Below are 17,849 nucleotides of genomic sequence, written 5' to 3' on the forward strand. Positions count from 1 at the left end.
TGCATGCCTTCCCCCATTATACAAATCATCTTCTCCCTCAAATCCAGGTCTTCTATGTACCCACTTTATTTCACATGACTTTGCTTATAAACAGAACTCTGATATTTTTTCTGAGGACAATAATCTCACCCCTTAAAATAAACAAGAGAAATTTCAGATTGAGGGATGGCTGCACAAGGCTTGAACAACAAACTTTTCGTGTTCTTTAACATTTATCAAGTATATCACTGTACTAATCCACAGTGCTCTTACTTCAACAGTTATGCTCTTCTCTCTCTCTTCTTTTTGATGATCATAGTCTCATTAACCAGTTACAGAGATATGTTTCTAAAAGATGAATGTATCTCTCACAAAGGATCCCATATTAATGATTTATGACTGCCACTCTTCAACAAGACTGCTTGCCATGTCTAAAATCTAAAATTAATTTTCTTCTCCTATCAGTGGTTTTGTTTGTTCTTCATATGTTTGAAAAAAGCTTCCCTCTACTCCAAAGTTATTTCTCGATTACCTGTATACCTTGCACTTCCACCACATCATTGGTCAATTGGTATTCTCTTTATCCAGACACCTGCTGTCATACTACTCATACAAAGAAAATTGTCAGGCCCAGAGCAACATGCCTCACAAGCTTTCCCAACCTCCCCCTCACAATTTATTTTTTTCCTTCTTTTGATGATCACTTTCATAACTCCAGCTTTCATGTTTGTTCATACAGAACATTAGCACTTCTCAGCTACCCTGCTAACAAGCATTAGGAGCTGAGCTTTCCTATGCTAGCTTAAAAGAGAGTAGCTACCAGCCACCCTGAAGAATGCTGCAGTACCGCAATCACTGCATGAGAATAATTTCAAAAGCAGGAACAAAGCAAGATGTAGGCTCAACTGAAAAAAGAATCAAAGACTTAAATTATACCAGTGTTATACAATGGGGTAACCTTCAGGAGATTAATCTCCAAAATATAATTCAGAACAACTCTGATACCTTCAAAAGCATTTAAGAAATAATTTTTAAACAGAGAAATTAAAAAAAAGAGAGAGAGAACATTAAACATGGACTTATGGAAATCAGTCAGGACACAACACACCAGACCTGTCCTCCTACAGTCTATATCTCCCAATGGATTAATGTCCTGGTTTCAGCTGGGATAGAGTTAATTGTCTTCCTAGTAACTGGTACAGTGCTATGTTTTTGAGTTAGGTATGAGAAGAGTGTTGATAACACACTGATATTTTCAGTTGTTGCTAAGCAGTGTTTAGACTAAGCCAAGGATTTTCCAGCTTCTCATGCCCAGCCAGGGCACAAGAAGTTGGCACAGGACACAGCCAGGGCACCTGACCCAAACTGGCCAACAGGGTATTCCATACCATGGGACGTCATGTCTAGTATAGAAACTGGGGGGGAGTGGGAGCGGGGGAATTGCCACTCAGGGACTAACTGGGCATCGGTCAGCGAGTGGTGAGCAACTGCATTGTGCATCACTTGTATATTCCAATTCTTTTACCATTATTATTATTATTGTCATTTTATTAGTGTTATTATTATCATTCTTAGTTTCTTCCTTTCTGTCCTATTAAACTGTTCTTATCTCAAGCTACGAGTTTTACTTTTTTTTCCCCCAATTCTCTCCCCCATCCCACGGGGTGGGGGGGAAGTGAGTGAGCGGCTGCGCAGTGCTTAGTTGCTGGCTGGGGTTAAACCATGACAATTACAAAAAAAAAAATCACACTCAAAAAATAAAGAGAAAATCCACAGAAAGGTAGCATTTCTGCATGTCTGCTGCTCAGTTATGGACAATGGTATTGCATCTCTACGACTTCTTCCATTTATCCAGAAGTGTCAAAGAAAATGTCTGTAGAACTTTATTCCCGGTCTACTCGGGGAATCCTTTTATTCATCTGATTTCCTTTATTCATCCATGAGCTGCAACATGATTGACATCTTTTCCATCAGAATTGTATGGCAGCATGACAAGCTAATTATTACATAAAAGATGATACACATTACCTCTCCAGGTCAAGCTACAATCCCCTATTTGGATGTCATTTTTAAAATTACAAGCTTTAATTAGTCGTGAATCATCCTAGTCCAGACACTATGCTCTTCAGTTTCAAAGAAGGCTTCCTGAAAACGAAGGTTTTGCTACTTTGATGTAGGTTTTGGTGAATGCTACCAGTACTGATAACAAAGACTGGTAACCCTTCTGCAGCAGGTGAACCTACTTCTTTTACTTTTTCGGGGCTCTCCAGAAACGAAAGTGATAAAAGGACCTACCTTCTTAAACCAAGTTTTATAGTTTGGTTTCATAGTTTAAGCTGGCTGGAATTAGTCGTCTTTTGCCCCACAGCTAACTTTCTATGCCACAGATCGATTTCTTGCCAAAAACACATTCATATCCGATAACAACAACAAAACAAGGGAGGAGGCACATTAAAGCAAGCAAATGCATTCATACATTCAGAATGCAGTCGGAGGCAGGAGACAATTAGAGAAGGAAATTCAAAGTATAAGGCATTTCCTGAGGATTAATGAGTGGGTGGTAGCGTTTGATAGTCAAGGGCAGGATGGGTTCTGCAACCAACACAATTCATTAATCCCCCAGGCAACATAAACCGGGATTCTGCTATTTTTTTTTTCCTTTTTTCTGCACTCATTATTTTCCTTAGCATTTAATTAAAATTTCCATTTACTCTGACGCCATTGTTCCTTCAGAGCCCAATGCTGTCTTTATGTCTGAACAGTGCTACTATGGTAAATGACATCTATAAAATTATGGAATTAATACCTGGTGCAAAAAGGCCAGATAACTTTTCAAGTTTAAAAAAGTTCTTCTAATCTTCTCTTAAAGACTAAAAATGTTCTCTGCCTTAGGAACAGAAAGGGCTCAGCAGATGTGATCCTTTCCTCTAATTTACAAGCTGCTTGATGGCCTCCATTATCCTAGTGGTAGCAGACAAAGAAAGAATCAAGTATTGCAGAGAACAAATTATCTTTAAGCTGCCTTTCAGCTTCTTAGGAAGCCACATACACTAATGCATTACTTATCATGTCCCAAACAAGCAGCCATCCCCTTCATCATAACTCCATACTAACCTGTGACTGGTGCATCTATGTCCAGCAAGTTTTTTTCCTGGCGGAGAATTGAAGCTCCCTCAGTTATTATTCTCAAAGCAACACTCTCTTCCAGTCTCCCTTCTTTCATAAGGTGTGCCTTTAAGATATCCACACGAGGTTTTCCATCATTATCAAACACTTCCTTAGCTGTGAGCCGGTGACTTGGAGGAAATGGGACAGCTGAGTGGAAAAAAACAAAAATATCTCGTCACTTTTTTTACTGCAAAGCCTCTATTACTGATAATGACACATTTCAAAAGACATCTCTGCTGCAAAACAGTGTTAACATGAATTTTCTACTGCTTCTTATAATTTGTGGTTTAAATTCTACATAGATTATCAAAGATACCACTAAAGAGCATGTATTCCATGGGCTACATTATTCATGCGTGCAAGAACCACTAATTAATGCTTATAAAAAACTGAGAGGAAGATTTAGGCCATATTTACAGGTAGATATGTTCAAACAAGCCCCCCAAAAGGCATGGAAATATCAAGGGAAAAAAGGGAATGAAGCTTAAACTGCTCTAGTAGCACTAGAGAACATTGATATAATGCTCCCTTCCCTTAAGAGCATAAAATGCACAAACAAGTACAATATTTAACTTCCGTACATGGACATGCATAGGTACACTCCAATTAAAATGCTAAAATCCAAGACAGACCTCTCCCTGACGACTTGGGGTAGGGAGATGGCATATATCTTCCCAGCATAAGTAATAGTTAGCTACGCAAGATAGATTCAAAGCCCATCAAAGCATGCCTAAGTGCCAAACAGAGCACTCCAGCAAAGGCAGGGCAGAGGATGTATCAGACTGATGTTGGAAAATAGGTGGGTTGCCCTAGCAACATGGCAGTGACTAGCGAGCTGCGTACTGCCATCACGTAAGGTCTGAGGTGTATAGCAAACTTCAGACACTCCTGCTCTGGCTCTCCTAGAGCCAGCTGGAGCGAGAAGGCTCAGAGGTGATGCTCTCAGCTGCCAGGATGACGCTGGAGCGTTATCCCAGCTTAACCCCTTTTCCCTTGCAGTTCAATCAGAGTGGAATCAGGCACCGTCTGCCTCTCCAGCCACAGGGTAATTATACTGATCCCTGCCACAGCTGCAGGAGGGTCAGGTTATTTGGGAGCTCTGAGCAGGGAGAAGAGGTGGCCGCAGGGCTGGTCTCAGCTGGCCGCATCTGCAGTGCAACCCTGTCCCTGCCAAAGGGTCTTGTCTCCCACTAAGTGTCTTGCTGGCAGCTCTGCCACATCGTGAGACACAAAACCCTAATGCAGCAGATCAATGTTATCTGTTAGCTTCAATTTTCTTCTCATTTCACAACCAGTGTACATCAGAAACAGACCACAAATCACACACATCATTTAAAGCCCAAGCCAAGAACTCTTCACTTACACTACCAGAAGTAACAGAGCAGATAATAAACTATTTCACTTTGTGCAGTTATTTTCCACTGATATTTTAAACACAAACATCTTCAGAAAATTTGGGGGGGGGGGGGGGGCTCAATTTTTTTGTCCTTTTTGCTGCCCCAGCTCCAGCAGTCCATTCACTGAAATAGTCTGGTGGGGACTAATGAATGTGGGTCTTTGTAAAACACTGAAGCCCGACTGCTCTCAGACTTCAATGTGGGACAAGAAGAGGAGAAGGTGAAAGTTTATGACGTCCCTGACACCCCAGGATTCTCCTGACGCAATGACACCTACAACCAACAATGAAGTTAAAGTACAGCCCTCAGCTCTGGAAAACCCTGCCACAGATCCGTGATGATCTCACTCAATTGACAAGAACTCCTAGATTGCTATAGTTTATGTTTTGAATAGTACTTCTATGATAAGAGGTAGGCTGTTAAAGACCAAAACCCCACCCCACTTTTTGCAGCTACTGCAGTTAAGTCTATCTCATGAAACGCACAAAAATGAGGTTATACGCTTTGTCAATCTTTCACTTCTATCTGCAGCAGACCCTCAAAAGCAAGGCAACTGTATCACAGAAACATAGACTCAGAATTGTTTGGGTTGGAAGGGACCTTAAAGATCATCTAGTTCTGACCCCCCTTGCCATGGGCAGGGACACCTTCCACTAGACCAGGCTGCTCAAAGCCCCATCCAACCTGGCCTGGAACACTGCCAGGGAGGGGGGCATCCACACCTTCTCTGGGCAACCTGTTCCAGTGCCTCACAACCCTCACAGTGAAGAAATTCTTCCTTACATCTAATCTAAATCTACCCTCTTTCAGTTTAAAGCCATTAGTCCTTGTCCTATCACTACATGACCTTGTAAAAAGTCCCTCTCCAGCTTTCTTGTAGGCCCCCTTTAGGTACTGGAAGGCTGCTATATGGTCTGGAGCCTTCTCTTCTCCAGGCTGAACAACCCCAACTCTCTCAGCCTGTCTTCACAGGATAGGTGCTCCAGCCCTCTGATCATCTTCATGGCCATCCTCTGGACTCAATCCAACAGGTCCATGTCCTTCATATGTTGGGGGGCCTAGAGCTGAATGCAGTACTCCAGGTGGGGTCTCATGAGAGCGGAGTAGAGGGGGAAAATCACCTCCCTCGACCTGCTGGTCACGCTTCTTTTGATGCAGCCCAGGATATGGTTGGCTTTCTGGGCTGCAAATGCACATTGTCACGTCATGTTGAGCTTCTCATCAACCAACACCCCCAAGTCCTTCTCCACAGGGCTGCTCTCAATCCATTCTCCACCCAGCCTGTATTTGTGCTTGGGATTGCCCCGACCCATGTGCAGGACCTTGCACTTGGCCTTATTGAACTTCATGAGGTTCACACGGGCCCACCTCTCAAGCCTGTCAAGGTCCCTCTGGATAGCATCCCTTCCCTCCAGTGTGTCGACCGCAACACACAGGTTGGTGTCATTGGCAAACTTGCTGAGGGTGCACTCAACCCCACTGTCCATGCCGCCAACAAAGATGTTAAATAGTGCTGATCCCAATACTGATCTCGTGAGAAATGCCACTTGTCACTGGTCTCCACTTGGACATGGAGCCATTGACCACAACTCTTTGAGTGCAACCATTCAGCCAATTCCTTATCCAGCGAGTGTTCCATCCGTCAAATCCATGTCTCTCCAATTTAGAGACAAGGATGTCATGTGGGACAGTGTCAAATGCTTTGCACAAGTCCAGGTAGGCGACATCAGTTGCTCTTCCCTTACCCACCAACACTGTAACCCTGTTGTAGAAGGCCACCAAATTTGTCAGGCATGATTTGCCCTTAGTGAAGCCATGTTGGCTGTCACCAATCACCTCCTTATTTTCCATGTGCCTTAGCATAGTTTCCAGGAGGATCTGCTCCATGATCTTGCTGGGCACAGAGGTGACACTGAGTGGCCTGTAGTTCCCCAAGTCTTCCTTTTTTCCCTTTTTAAAAATGGGGGTTATGTTTCCCCTTTTCCAGCCCGTGGGAACTTCCCCAGACTTCCATGACTTCTCAAATATGATGGATAGTGGCTTAGCCACTTCAGCCACCAGTTCCCTCACGACCTGTGGATGCATCTCATCAGGTCCCATGGACTTGTGCACATTCAGGTTCCTTAGATCCTCAAACCTGATCTTCTCCTATGGTGGGCAGGTCTTCATTCTCCCATTCCCTGCCTTTGCCTGCTACAACCTGGGCGGTGTGGGTGCAGCACTTGCCAGTGAAGACTGAGGCAAAAACATCATTAAGTACCTCAGCCTTCTCCATGTCCCAGGTAACCAGGTCTCCCATTTCCTTCCAGAGAGGGCCCACATTTTCCCTAGCCTTCCTTTTATCACCAAGGTACCTGTAGAAGCTTTTCTTGTTGCCCTTGATGTCCCTGGCCAGGTTAAAGTCTACCAGGGCTTTAGCCTTCCTAACCTGATCCCTGGCTGCTCAGACAATTTCTCTGTATTCCTCCCAGGCTACCTGTCCTTGCTTCCACCCTCTGCAGGCTTCCTTTCTGTGTTTGAGTTTGTCCAGGAGCTTCTTGTTCATTCATGCAGGCCTCCTGGCATTTTTGCCTGACCTCCTCTTTGTTGGGATGCATTGCTCCTGAGCTTGGAAGAGGTGACCCTGGAATATTAACCAGCTTGCTTAGGCCCCCTCCCTCCAGGGCTTTATCCCATGGTACTCTACTAAGCAGAAGAGGCCAAAGTCTGCTCTCCTGAAATCCAGAGTAGTGAGCTTGCTATGCACCCTCCCCGCTGCCCTAAGGATCTTGAACTCCACCATTTCATGGTCACTGCAGCCCAGGCTGCCCTTGAGCTTCACATTCCCCACCAGCCCCTTCTTGTTGGTGAGAACAAGGTCCAGCATAGCACCTCTTCTATCACGTGGAGAGGGAAGTTATCATCAACGCATTCCAGCAACCTCCTAGATTGCTTATGCCCTGCTGGGTTGTCTCTCCAACAGATATTGGGGTGGTTGAACTCCTCCATGAGGTCCAGGGCTTGTGAACGTGAGGCTGCTCCTATCTGTCTAAAGAGGGCCTCATCCGCTCAATCTTCCTGGTGGCCTGTAGCAGACCTTCCCCTATAATGTCACCTGTCCCTGCCCTCCCTTTAATCCTGACCCATAAGCTCTTGGTCAGCTCCTCATCCCTCCCCAGGCAGATACATGAGCCATTAACAATTCATTATGCAACACAGAAAAAGAATAAACATTGCATGAAAAAGGGAGGTGAATGAGAACTCAGCAGTTCTCCAAGCTTCCATCCTCCTTCTGAAAAAAAACCAACCAAACAAAAAAAACAAACACCACCCCCCCCTAAGCCCCCCAACCAACCACCAAAAAAAACCCCATGAAAACAACCCAGAAGGCTAGCTAGTCCTAATGGTCCTGCATTTTCTGTGGGGACGAAGGAGGAGAGGGAAAAGTTGTTGTTACTAATCTCCAATGAGTTTGGCTGGAAGAAGCATGTACCATTAGTTTGCATTCCTTTGCAAGACAACCACCTCTGGTCTTCTGCAAAGCTATCACAGTATAACAACCCTTGCAGCATACTATTACTTTGAGGTAACTACCATATATGTATGTATGCTGAAAGGAAATTTTCACATTTATAAAGATAGAGCAAAACAGACAAGCAGTCAAGCAAACAAAAGCCATGAAATGTTATCTACTGATTAAGAGAAATATATGGCATAAACTGCAGCACTGTTGCTCTGCAGGCAGTTTTCTAAGAAACGTACCAGCAGCTAATTAAAGAAAAAAAGATACTGTTCCAATAGGAGATGATTAATGATTAATTAGCAAAAACATGAGCAACTGAATAGACCACAAATTGCATCTTCCATTATGAGAATATTAATTTTGTATGTACATATACACAGATCTTCCACAGAAGAATGTAAGAAATGGTCATGTTCGTGTGGAAGTCAGTTAAACATCATTCTTTACTGGTATCACCCACAAATGCCTGGATCAATCAAAATCCTTTTATAAACATAAACATTTAATTTCCATTGCTTTATATATAGCAATGTTACCATCTGAATACACAGGTATCCATCAGCTTCTCCATACCTGCTTTCTTTTCCCACTTTTTTTAAAACTATGCTATTAGCGCTTGCAACAAATGACTCTTTCTCTCCCAGTGGTTTTGCCTTTATCAGAAATAAAACCAAAAGGCTCATCAGACAGCAGCTGTGCACACAGCATACACAACAGGGAAGAGCACGGAGCTGGAAGAGGAGCCCACCAGGGAGAGGCAGGAGGAGGAAGGAGTGGCGGATTGAACTGCCAGCACTGAGCTCCTTGCCACGGCACAGGCTCAGGGGACCTTTTTGTAAAAAGAGGTGGGAATCTGTATTAAGCAAAGGTCATAAAAAAGGGAGAGGCAATAAAATTTGTGTGTACATACCAGGTGTATTTTTAGGAAGTTTAGTGACAAATCCCACTACAAGACCACCACAGAAGAAAATCATGCATGTTTATCCACACTCTATAAAACTTAAAACCTGGAGGGGTCTCCACCTCTGTTTACATTTATTTCTTTGTATTAGCATAAAAAAAAAAACCAAACCAACTATTCACTATGTGAAATACTACCCTGGTGGTTTGGTAATAAAACACAGACCACAACAAAAAGAAAAGAAACAAAGTTTTTAACCCTTTACCTCAGCCTGTCAGTAGCATCCTCCCGAGATCTGAAAACACAAGAAAATACTCTTTAACCACTTACTGGTTTGGGTTTTTTTCCCTCTTGTGCTTTCAGGTCTCTTGAGCATGTTCCAGCAAATGGAGAAAAAGATCAACCTGCTATTTTACTGTTCTTGCAGGTTCCTGCAAAACCCATCTTACCATTAACACAGCTACTGCAAAGGTCAGACACATCGTTACTGTTTCTCTCAAATATTAAGCAGCCTCTCTAGAACAAATAAATAAACCATAAAGAGCTGTGCTTAATTAGAGTGGACCATGTGTGCATACATAAAATACAAGCATGAAGCAAAGCAAGCATTATTTTGTTTATATATTATTAATTTTAAAATTAAGCTGTACACTGAATTAATACTGTCAGAGGAGGCTGCCCATAAGAAAAAATGCCTTTCATCAATATTCAAGTTCCTTGCAAATTATCTCCCTCTGTAATTCTTGTCCTGTAATTTCATATCACTTATGCTGCATGTCTGTATATAACTGTTTATAGCACACCATACTTTTATGAAAAATAAATGCTTTCCTCTTCATTTGTAGGGAAAACACAACATTAACTATCATTATTTCAATAACTCAATGCATTGCATTTGTCTGATGGCAATTTGCAATTCTGCATTTTGAGAAACATTTGCACTATAGCAGTGGCTAGAGCACAAGTTATTAAACCGGTCAACGCTTAGTCTACATGTGCAAAAAAAAAGTCAGGTCACTCTGCAGCTTTATTTTTTTACATCTACTTATTCATAACTTGCAGACTTGGTATACATAAAATTTTCCTGTCATCTTGGAAACTCCAACAAAACTGTGTTTTTGAAAGCCAGGAACATTTTTAATACCCAACTAACACTTCTTGCAGGCTGAGTTTGAAAATCTACCCCCATTTTACAATGTGGTTCAACACATGGCGTATTCTTGGGCATTCCTGCTGAACAAGAACAACATCCATACTGGAGTATTTACTATTTAATCAGAGTTCTGCATTTCTGTACCATGCCACGTCTGACCAAAGCTATCTATGGTCCAGTATATAAAGCAGCAGCCAAAGATCAACTTTTTTACCTAATGGCAACAGTTTAACACTACATAATTCTGAGCATGTTCCTGTACAGTTGCCTACAAATTTCCGGCTTACAGGGTTACTATGAACCAAAAGAGAAAGAACTGTGAATTTTTTTTTCAAGAATACTACTTACTTCAGGTGACAGACAGGAACAAGAGGATGAGTCACTGCCATCCACAGCTGCTAAGGGGAACAGAGCAAAACCTCCCAGGCAGCACAGCGCTCACCAAAGTGGTGGGAAAGGGAAAGAGCGCTGCAAAAAATGCTCAGCCACCCAGGACATCAAGTTCTCACGTGACAAACATCCCCCGCTGCAGATTTCCTCAGGCAGCACATGGACGATGCCTTCACATCCATGCACAAGTTATCTGGCAACAGATCCACCATTCAAACACACTGGATCACTGGGATCTTTTTTTAACCTACACATTTTTTTCTTAGCAGGTAATTTTTAGGAGTAGCATACAGATGGGTGACTTATTTAGAAGACAAGATTTCTTTTCAATATAAAAATTTGTACTATAGCATTCATAATATGTGCAAGTTCTTATTTTTTTGTCCAGTTGAATTTTAGACAGGAAAATATGTCTCCATCTGGTAAAAAAAAATCCAACTATTTATATGACAGCATAAGACTTAAACCAATATTTTCTCAGTGGAACTCATGTTCTGATGTTTTCTAACAAAAACTATCAGGTTTCATTTTACATTAGCTACTATCATTAGAGTAGGGACGTGTGATGTAAAGCCTGCCTGGAAGCTACTCCTGACTCTGAAACATCACTGGAATTCACAATCCCTTTCTAAACGATCAAGCTTTCACCTGCCATTTTAAGACATGATGTATTTGAGAACTTTTTTTTTACTAAATCTGCTCACTGAATGGTGAAAGTGTTGGAAATTAAAATCTGGAAAATAAATCTACAATATAATGAGAAACTATGAGGATTCCTATAGAAATTTAGCATTAATTTTTCCCCATGGCCAAGAAGTTCTTGCAGTGTAATCAGAAGTGCTCAAACCTGTATTTGTTTAAAGACATAATTAAATCAATGTCACTCAAGAAGAAGGTATGTTGCTTCACAGGAAGCTGAGGGTTCCACCGGGCGAGGTAGTCAATACTGCATAAAGAAACAGTCCATCAAAAAGAAGGTGCTGTTGCATGAAGTCATCTTAGAATAACAGCACCTGTAGACTAAATCAGGAGCAGACAAAAGGGTCATTCCTCAACAAAGCCCACATATACTAAATTTAGAGAGAAAATAGAAAGGAATTCCTTTGACAGATATCTCAGCTGGCAGCATGGAAAACAGGCCACTTGAGAAGAGGCAATAACATCCATGACCCAGAAATAACCATTATCAGTAGACTTGCCAGTCAGTTGTGGTAAAAATGGTCAGTATTTACCCAAGATCACTGACTCCTCTTCATGTAACGTGGGGGGAGGAGCATCTTTCTCAAAGAATGGTTGGGGGCAACAAAACCCACCACAACAGGGCTGTTTAATTGCTGTTGAAGCCATTAACTAATTCTAGTCCTTGGTGCATTACAGGTTGGCAAGGAAACTGCTTCACAGAAGACTGAGATGAGCCTTGCTACCATAATTTCTTGATATATAAAGGCTCAAAATAAAAAAATAAAAAAGAAAATAACAAAAGACACTTCACCGAATATCCCAGCTATTTTTGATATCTTCTGACATTTCAATCATAACTGGAGAACACAGCAGCAAAGACAGAATTGCATTAGAGAAGCTCACCTAACTTTGGACAGAAGCTATGCTAGGAAAGCGTTTGTAAAATGAAGGGCTATGTTAACCATGCAGCGTCCCCAACATATTGCCAAGTTGTTTCAGATGCTAAGGCACTTGATGCGGCCTTCTAATCAGTACACTTCTCACATGAAATGTCCCACCCTAAGCCAACCCATTCAAGCACACTGCAAGCAGTCCTCATGAAGCATAACTCTTGTGATACCTAAGGGAATCCAATTCTTTAGACAAAACACTTCTGCAGGATTTGAGCCTCAAACTTGCAAAGGAAAGATTAAATCTACCCCCCTTGCAGCACCTTGTTACTTCATAGGAGAAGACTGCAACCAACCAGTTGCGAAGCTGGCTCTGCACTTTGTGCCAGGAGCCATTTCATTACCTCTCAACAATGTGGATATGTTTTTGACAGATTATCTTGCCTAAACTATGAGTATACAGGGATCTTTGTGCAAACAGATGAGTTGCACAGCAGAGAGGAAGGGCACTGAAAGTGACCATTAACTTGGAACAACAGAATGAGGCTGAAATCCTGTCATTTCTGTTGAATTGCCCAGCTGAGGTGGACCGGGTTGACCCTAGCTGGACACCAGGTGCCCACCAAAGCTGCTCTATCACTCCCCCTCCTCAGCTGGACAGGGGAGAGAAAAATATAACAACAAAAGGCTCGTGGGTCGAGATAAGGACAGGGAGATCACTCAGCAATTACTGTCATGGGCAAAACAGACTCAACTTGGGGAAATTAGTTTAATTTATTACAAATCAAAATCAGAGTACAATAATGAGAAAATAAAATCTAAAACTTAAAACACCTTCCCCCCACCCCTCCCTTCTTCCAGGGCTTAACTTTACTCCCAATTTTCTCTACCTCCTCCCTCCTCAGCAGCACAGGGAATGGGAGTTGGGGTCAGTTCATCACACGTGGTCTCTGCTGCTCCTTCCTCCTCAGGGGCAGGACTTCTCACAGCCTTCCCCTGCTCCACCGTGGGGTCCCTCCCATGGGAGACAGTCCTCCACGAACTTCTCCAACACGGGTGCTTCCCACAGGCTGCAGTTCTTCACGAACTGCTCCAGCGTGGGTGCCTTCCATGGGTGCAGTCCTTCAGGCACAGACTGCTCCAGCACGGGCTTCCTACAGGGTCACAGTGTCCTTCAGGCATCCACCTGCTCTGGCGTGGGGTCCTCCATGGGCTGCACGTGGATATCTGCTCCACTGTTAACCTGCGTGGTTAACCTCCATGGGCTGCAGGGGGACAATCTGCCTCACCATGGTCTTCACCACGGGCTGCAGGGGAATCTCTGCTCTGGTGCTACCACCATCGCTGATGGGCTCGGCCTTGGCCAGCTGCAGGTCCGTTTGGAGTGGCTGGCATTGGCTTTATCAGACATGGGGGAAGCTTCTAGCACCTTCTTACAAAATCCATCCCTGTAGCCCCCCGGCTACCAAAACCTTGCCATGCAAACCCAATACATGAGGTAAGAGAGTATTTCAGTGTCCTCAAATCTGAATCCTAACAGTGGCTTTTCAACAAAGTTACCTGTTCTCAGAGGATTAAAGGTCACAGTATTACCCCTTCCCACCACTTCAGGAATTGCTATGGTCTTTTCATGACATTACTGGCCTTCTCCAGACTATATAGTACCTAACAATAAGAAAAGTATATAGCAACATCTTTCTTCAACTCTTTAAAAGAACATAACCAATCTCCTCATAAACTCAGGTCAAATTATACTTGAAAAGAACAACCATAAGTAGGTATGCCACCTTAAGTCACCACACACACACACAAAACAATGCATTAAAGAAACAAAAAACCACCCACCAATATAGGATTTGATGTTCTTTATATTCACCACAGGAAACCTTAAAAATCCTAAAGAAGAATTTACAAAAAGAAGTTCTTCAGAAGCATTAGAGCAGTGACACATTACTCTGGGCTCAAATGAAGAACGATAAAACACAGAAAGGCCTGGATAAACACACAATATTCCCTTGGTGGTTTGATTTTCGTCTGGTGAATTGATTGACATGTACCCATCCAAACCGCTCTGAACACTTTTATAATAAAGTGTTGATATCATTAACACACATAAATTTGGATTACTGTAACCTGCTAAATCTAACTCTAATCTTAAATCTTTATCAAACAATGAGCAATAAAAATGTTTTTCAGTTTCTCAAAAATATCTGAAAAAAATGATGACATCAAAACTTTTAGAGGAGAACATTTACAGGCAACAGACACATGAGAGAGCATACCCTGAGAACTTAGTAAGAGGTACAGGTTGGAAAGTGGAAGGGAAGGAGGTACACTTTAAAAGAGTTGCATGAAAGAAAAGCCTCATAATTCAAAGAAATGGGTCTGTCTGAAATACCAAATTGTAGGATATGTGGTTATTTACTAACAGCATTCCCAGAGTATCTTTTGGGCAACTACTGGAATATAAGCAAACAATTCCTTCCAGTCTTATAGAGCACAAAGCAACATGCATGTCTATAAAATATTACAAAAATATAACCTTTCCCTGTGTTTGAGGTCATATGCAAGTATCTTTGATATTTATTATCCTCACCTGTCCACGGTTTATGGATAAAAAAACAACTACAAAATAAAATAGAGAGGAAAAATTCAGTCTAACAAGAACATTCCCAGTTAGGACCAACACATACAGTTAAAACTGGAAAATGTGATTGTAGCTTCCTGGCCTCAACAGCAAAGTTTGTTTTTCTGCTTTGTGTGTTACACCCACGTTTTTCCATAGGCCTCCAACTGCATACTGTTGAGCTTTGTTTTTATTAGCTTTTGGAACACAGAACAATAATTATCCAGAGTTTAAATTCCTTTATAGGAACAATTCATTTGGTGAAAATAAAGTCAGGGAAAAAAAACCTTGTAACAATGGAAAATACCAAAGGTCTTCCAAGACTTAGATAAGGAATCAGGCGCATTCCTCCATCCCCCAAAATACTTGAGTGATGGATGATTTCTTTTCTACAGTAAGACTTCACTATTGTTCCTAATTGTAAGCGATTAGGAAGTGATCGCATGTGAAATTATTTCAATCTGTTGGGAAAAAAATAATCAATTCTAGGACCTGAATAACCTTCAGGTGTCAATCCAGATTTATGGCACCATTTTCTTCTGACTTCCTCGTTCAACCTACTTCAGTCTCAGTTGACACTACCAAATTTCAGTCTCTTATCTGGCAACATAGCTACAAGGGGCATTGCAGACAATTCCTCACCTAGAAACTGAAGTCTTAGTTAAGACCTTCTCACACCTTTTGAGCATAAGAGGGTACCATTACCAAGTTTAGTCAGAAATCAGCTTAGCTTTGAGGTCCACCTCAAAGTCATCAGTGACATGCAAAAGGGCAGAAAAGCAAACATCCTTTCCTTTCTAAAGCTGCTGCATCAGGACAAGGTTTAAATACAACGAAGATTTAGCTTCCAAAAATTTACCACTACGCACAGTCTGGCATTAGTCACACAAATTTGTTACAACAGTCCTAGAAGAAGAGATGAGGAAGTGCAGGTAAAGCAACCTTTATTTGCAGATACTCTATTTTCTAGCAGGACTTAAATGTTACATTATAGAAGTTGCTCTGCTTAAATGTCAGCCTGCAGAAGTTGCTTCCTGGAACAAGAAGCACCAGCTCACCTCTTGCTGCTACAAGAAAGTCAAGAAGCTATTCACCAGGCAGAGGAACTGGAAATTTCTGCTAGAGTTACAAAGCAATCCTTTTAAAAAAAAAAAAAAAAAAAATCTTACATTTCAAATTTAGGACATTTTGGCATCTAGCAATCAATACCTTGCCCAAAGAGCCTGCAGCCTACAGGGCAAAGACAAGGGGCTAGGGATGCTAACAGAGCTCAGTACTTTACTGCCTGTATCTTCTAGGCTCTAAGCTGCTAACACTGACCAAAGGACTTGCAAATAGCATCTTTGAATTGTCTAAGGTTTATTTAAATTTTTTTAAGAAAGCAAACCTTAGGGAAAACAAACAAAAAACCCAAACACCCTACCTAAGCCAATAAATATCAGGATGTGAAGAACATTTAAAACATTAATGTCTAAACTATTCCCTGTGAACTAAATCAAAAAATCAGGCTGATCTGTAAATGTTAACCTGGTTTATTATTTAGCTGGTCATGAGACATGCAGTAAGTAGTAGATCTACACCAGCACTTCATAAATCAGTCCAAAAAGACCAAGGCTGTAAAAATTAAAGAGTAAAGCCTTACAAATATAAATATGTGTATGGACTAAGTAGGAGGACTGCAGCAGGAGCCAAATTAACCTTAAAAAGTAGTTGGAAACAGCAGTTGATGGTTTGGGTTTTTTTGGTTTGGGTTTTGTTCAGGTTTGGGGTTTTTTTTACTCCCAAACAGCTTTGCTTGTTTTAGTAGCATTTTTGCCTTTGACAGAAGTTTTAAATCAGCATGCTTCTGCACAAGTGAATCTATACTGACTTATACTGGTTTATGTTGTATGAGAAACTGGCCAAGCTCTACACATATTAGTGTGAAAAACATCATTTCAGAATTACACGAAAACTGAATTCTGCTTCTTCAGCCATAATCAATAGACGGGAAACACAGGATAAGCATAAAAAAAATGCACCTGATTATGTAAGAAAACTAATTTGTGCCAGGCTACACCTATTACTGATCCAATAACAGCCCTTTCTTGTTTAGGGGTCAGGTCATATACCTGGAAAACCAGCAATATGAAAAGGCACTAGCCGCCTTTTTTTTTTTTTTTTTTCCTCTGCAGTTTAACAGCTAGATACCAACAGTCTTCACACAGCATGGTTTGGCTTTGTCTAGATTAGGATTTAGGGACATACACATCATGTTACACAGAGTCATATTAAAACAAAACAAAACAAAAACTATCACAGTCTTTACTAAATACCAAAAGACAGTTTAAATGACTGCCTTCTCCTGGAACTGAACTTTAATCAATTCAGCACATGCTCAGCACCATTTGTTTCGTCTTGCCTGATATCGGAGATACTGCTTGCCAGTTCAAACTAGAATATTTAATAGGAAATTCAGCCTTCCATTTCAGAAAGGCCGTGAGCAGAAGGCAAAGGGTACGTAAGCCCTCCGTGGGCCCAATAAGCAACGGTGCCTTTTGCTCCCCATGAAAAGAATTGAAACTCTTCCAGTACATTGTATGAACCGATTCCCAACAACGACTTGTTCTTCTTCCAACACGCTCAAAGAACTAATTTTCTTGTGATGTTATTACAGTTCGCATAGATCAATACTAAAGATTATTGACCACATTCACCACTGTGCCATGCTGCTGTAATGCCATTAAACAAATGTTCTTTCTAATCCAGCATTAACGGATCACACTGTGAGCTTTGAAACAGGGTTCAACCTGCTCTCGATGTCTAAATAAAACTTACCAAATCAAACTCAGTGATGCTGGCATTAATGTGAAGTAACGTGGCTGTGAATCAGCCCTGGTATTTTTGTTCCGTTTTCATGGCTCGCGCCTACCGGTGCTTACACCATGGAGCATCCACATGGAAATTCTGCCTTGGACTCATCTCCAAAACACATTTATTTCCATCAGCTAACCTGGACCGCTGTAGAAAGTTGTTTTTAATTTAAAAATAACACATGCATGATTGAAAAAAGAAAAAAAAAACAGGCAAGTTTTTGACAATTCCACCAGTATGTACTTTAAGAGCACTTTTTTTTTTTTTTTTTTTTAAACTGTTGTTCTGGGTTTTATCTGGGTATATGTG

General features: G+C 41.5%; 1 protein-coding gene across 5 annotated transcripts in view; it reads right to left on the bottom strand.

Annotated features, from left to right (window-relative positions):
- The window catches only part of PPP3CA (protein phosphatase 3 catalytic subunit alpha), a 205,985-nt gene that overhangs the window by 114,588 nt on the left and 73,548 nt on the right, over positions 1-17,849 (bottom strand). For all 5 annotated transcript variants that reach the window (XM_075031837.1, XM_075031828.1, XM_075031841.1 and 2 more), the window contains exon 2: positions 3,094-3,294. In XM_075031837.1, the coding sequence (XP_074887938.1) occupies positions 3,094-3,294 (201 nt within the window). The remainder of the gene's footprint in view (positions 1-3,093; positions 3,295-17,849) is intronic.

Source organism: Buteo buteo, chromosome 1 (assembly GCF_964188355.1).
Source record: "Buteo buteo chromosome 1, bButBut1.hap1.1, whole genome shotgun sequence".
Lineage (NCBI taxonomy): Eukaryota > Metazoa > Chordata > Aves > Accipitriformes > Accipitridae > Buteo > Buteo buteo.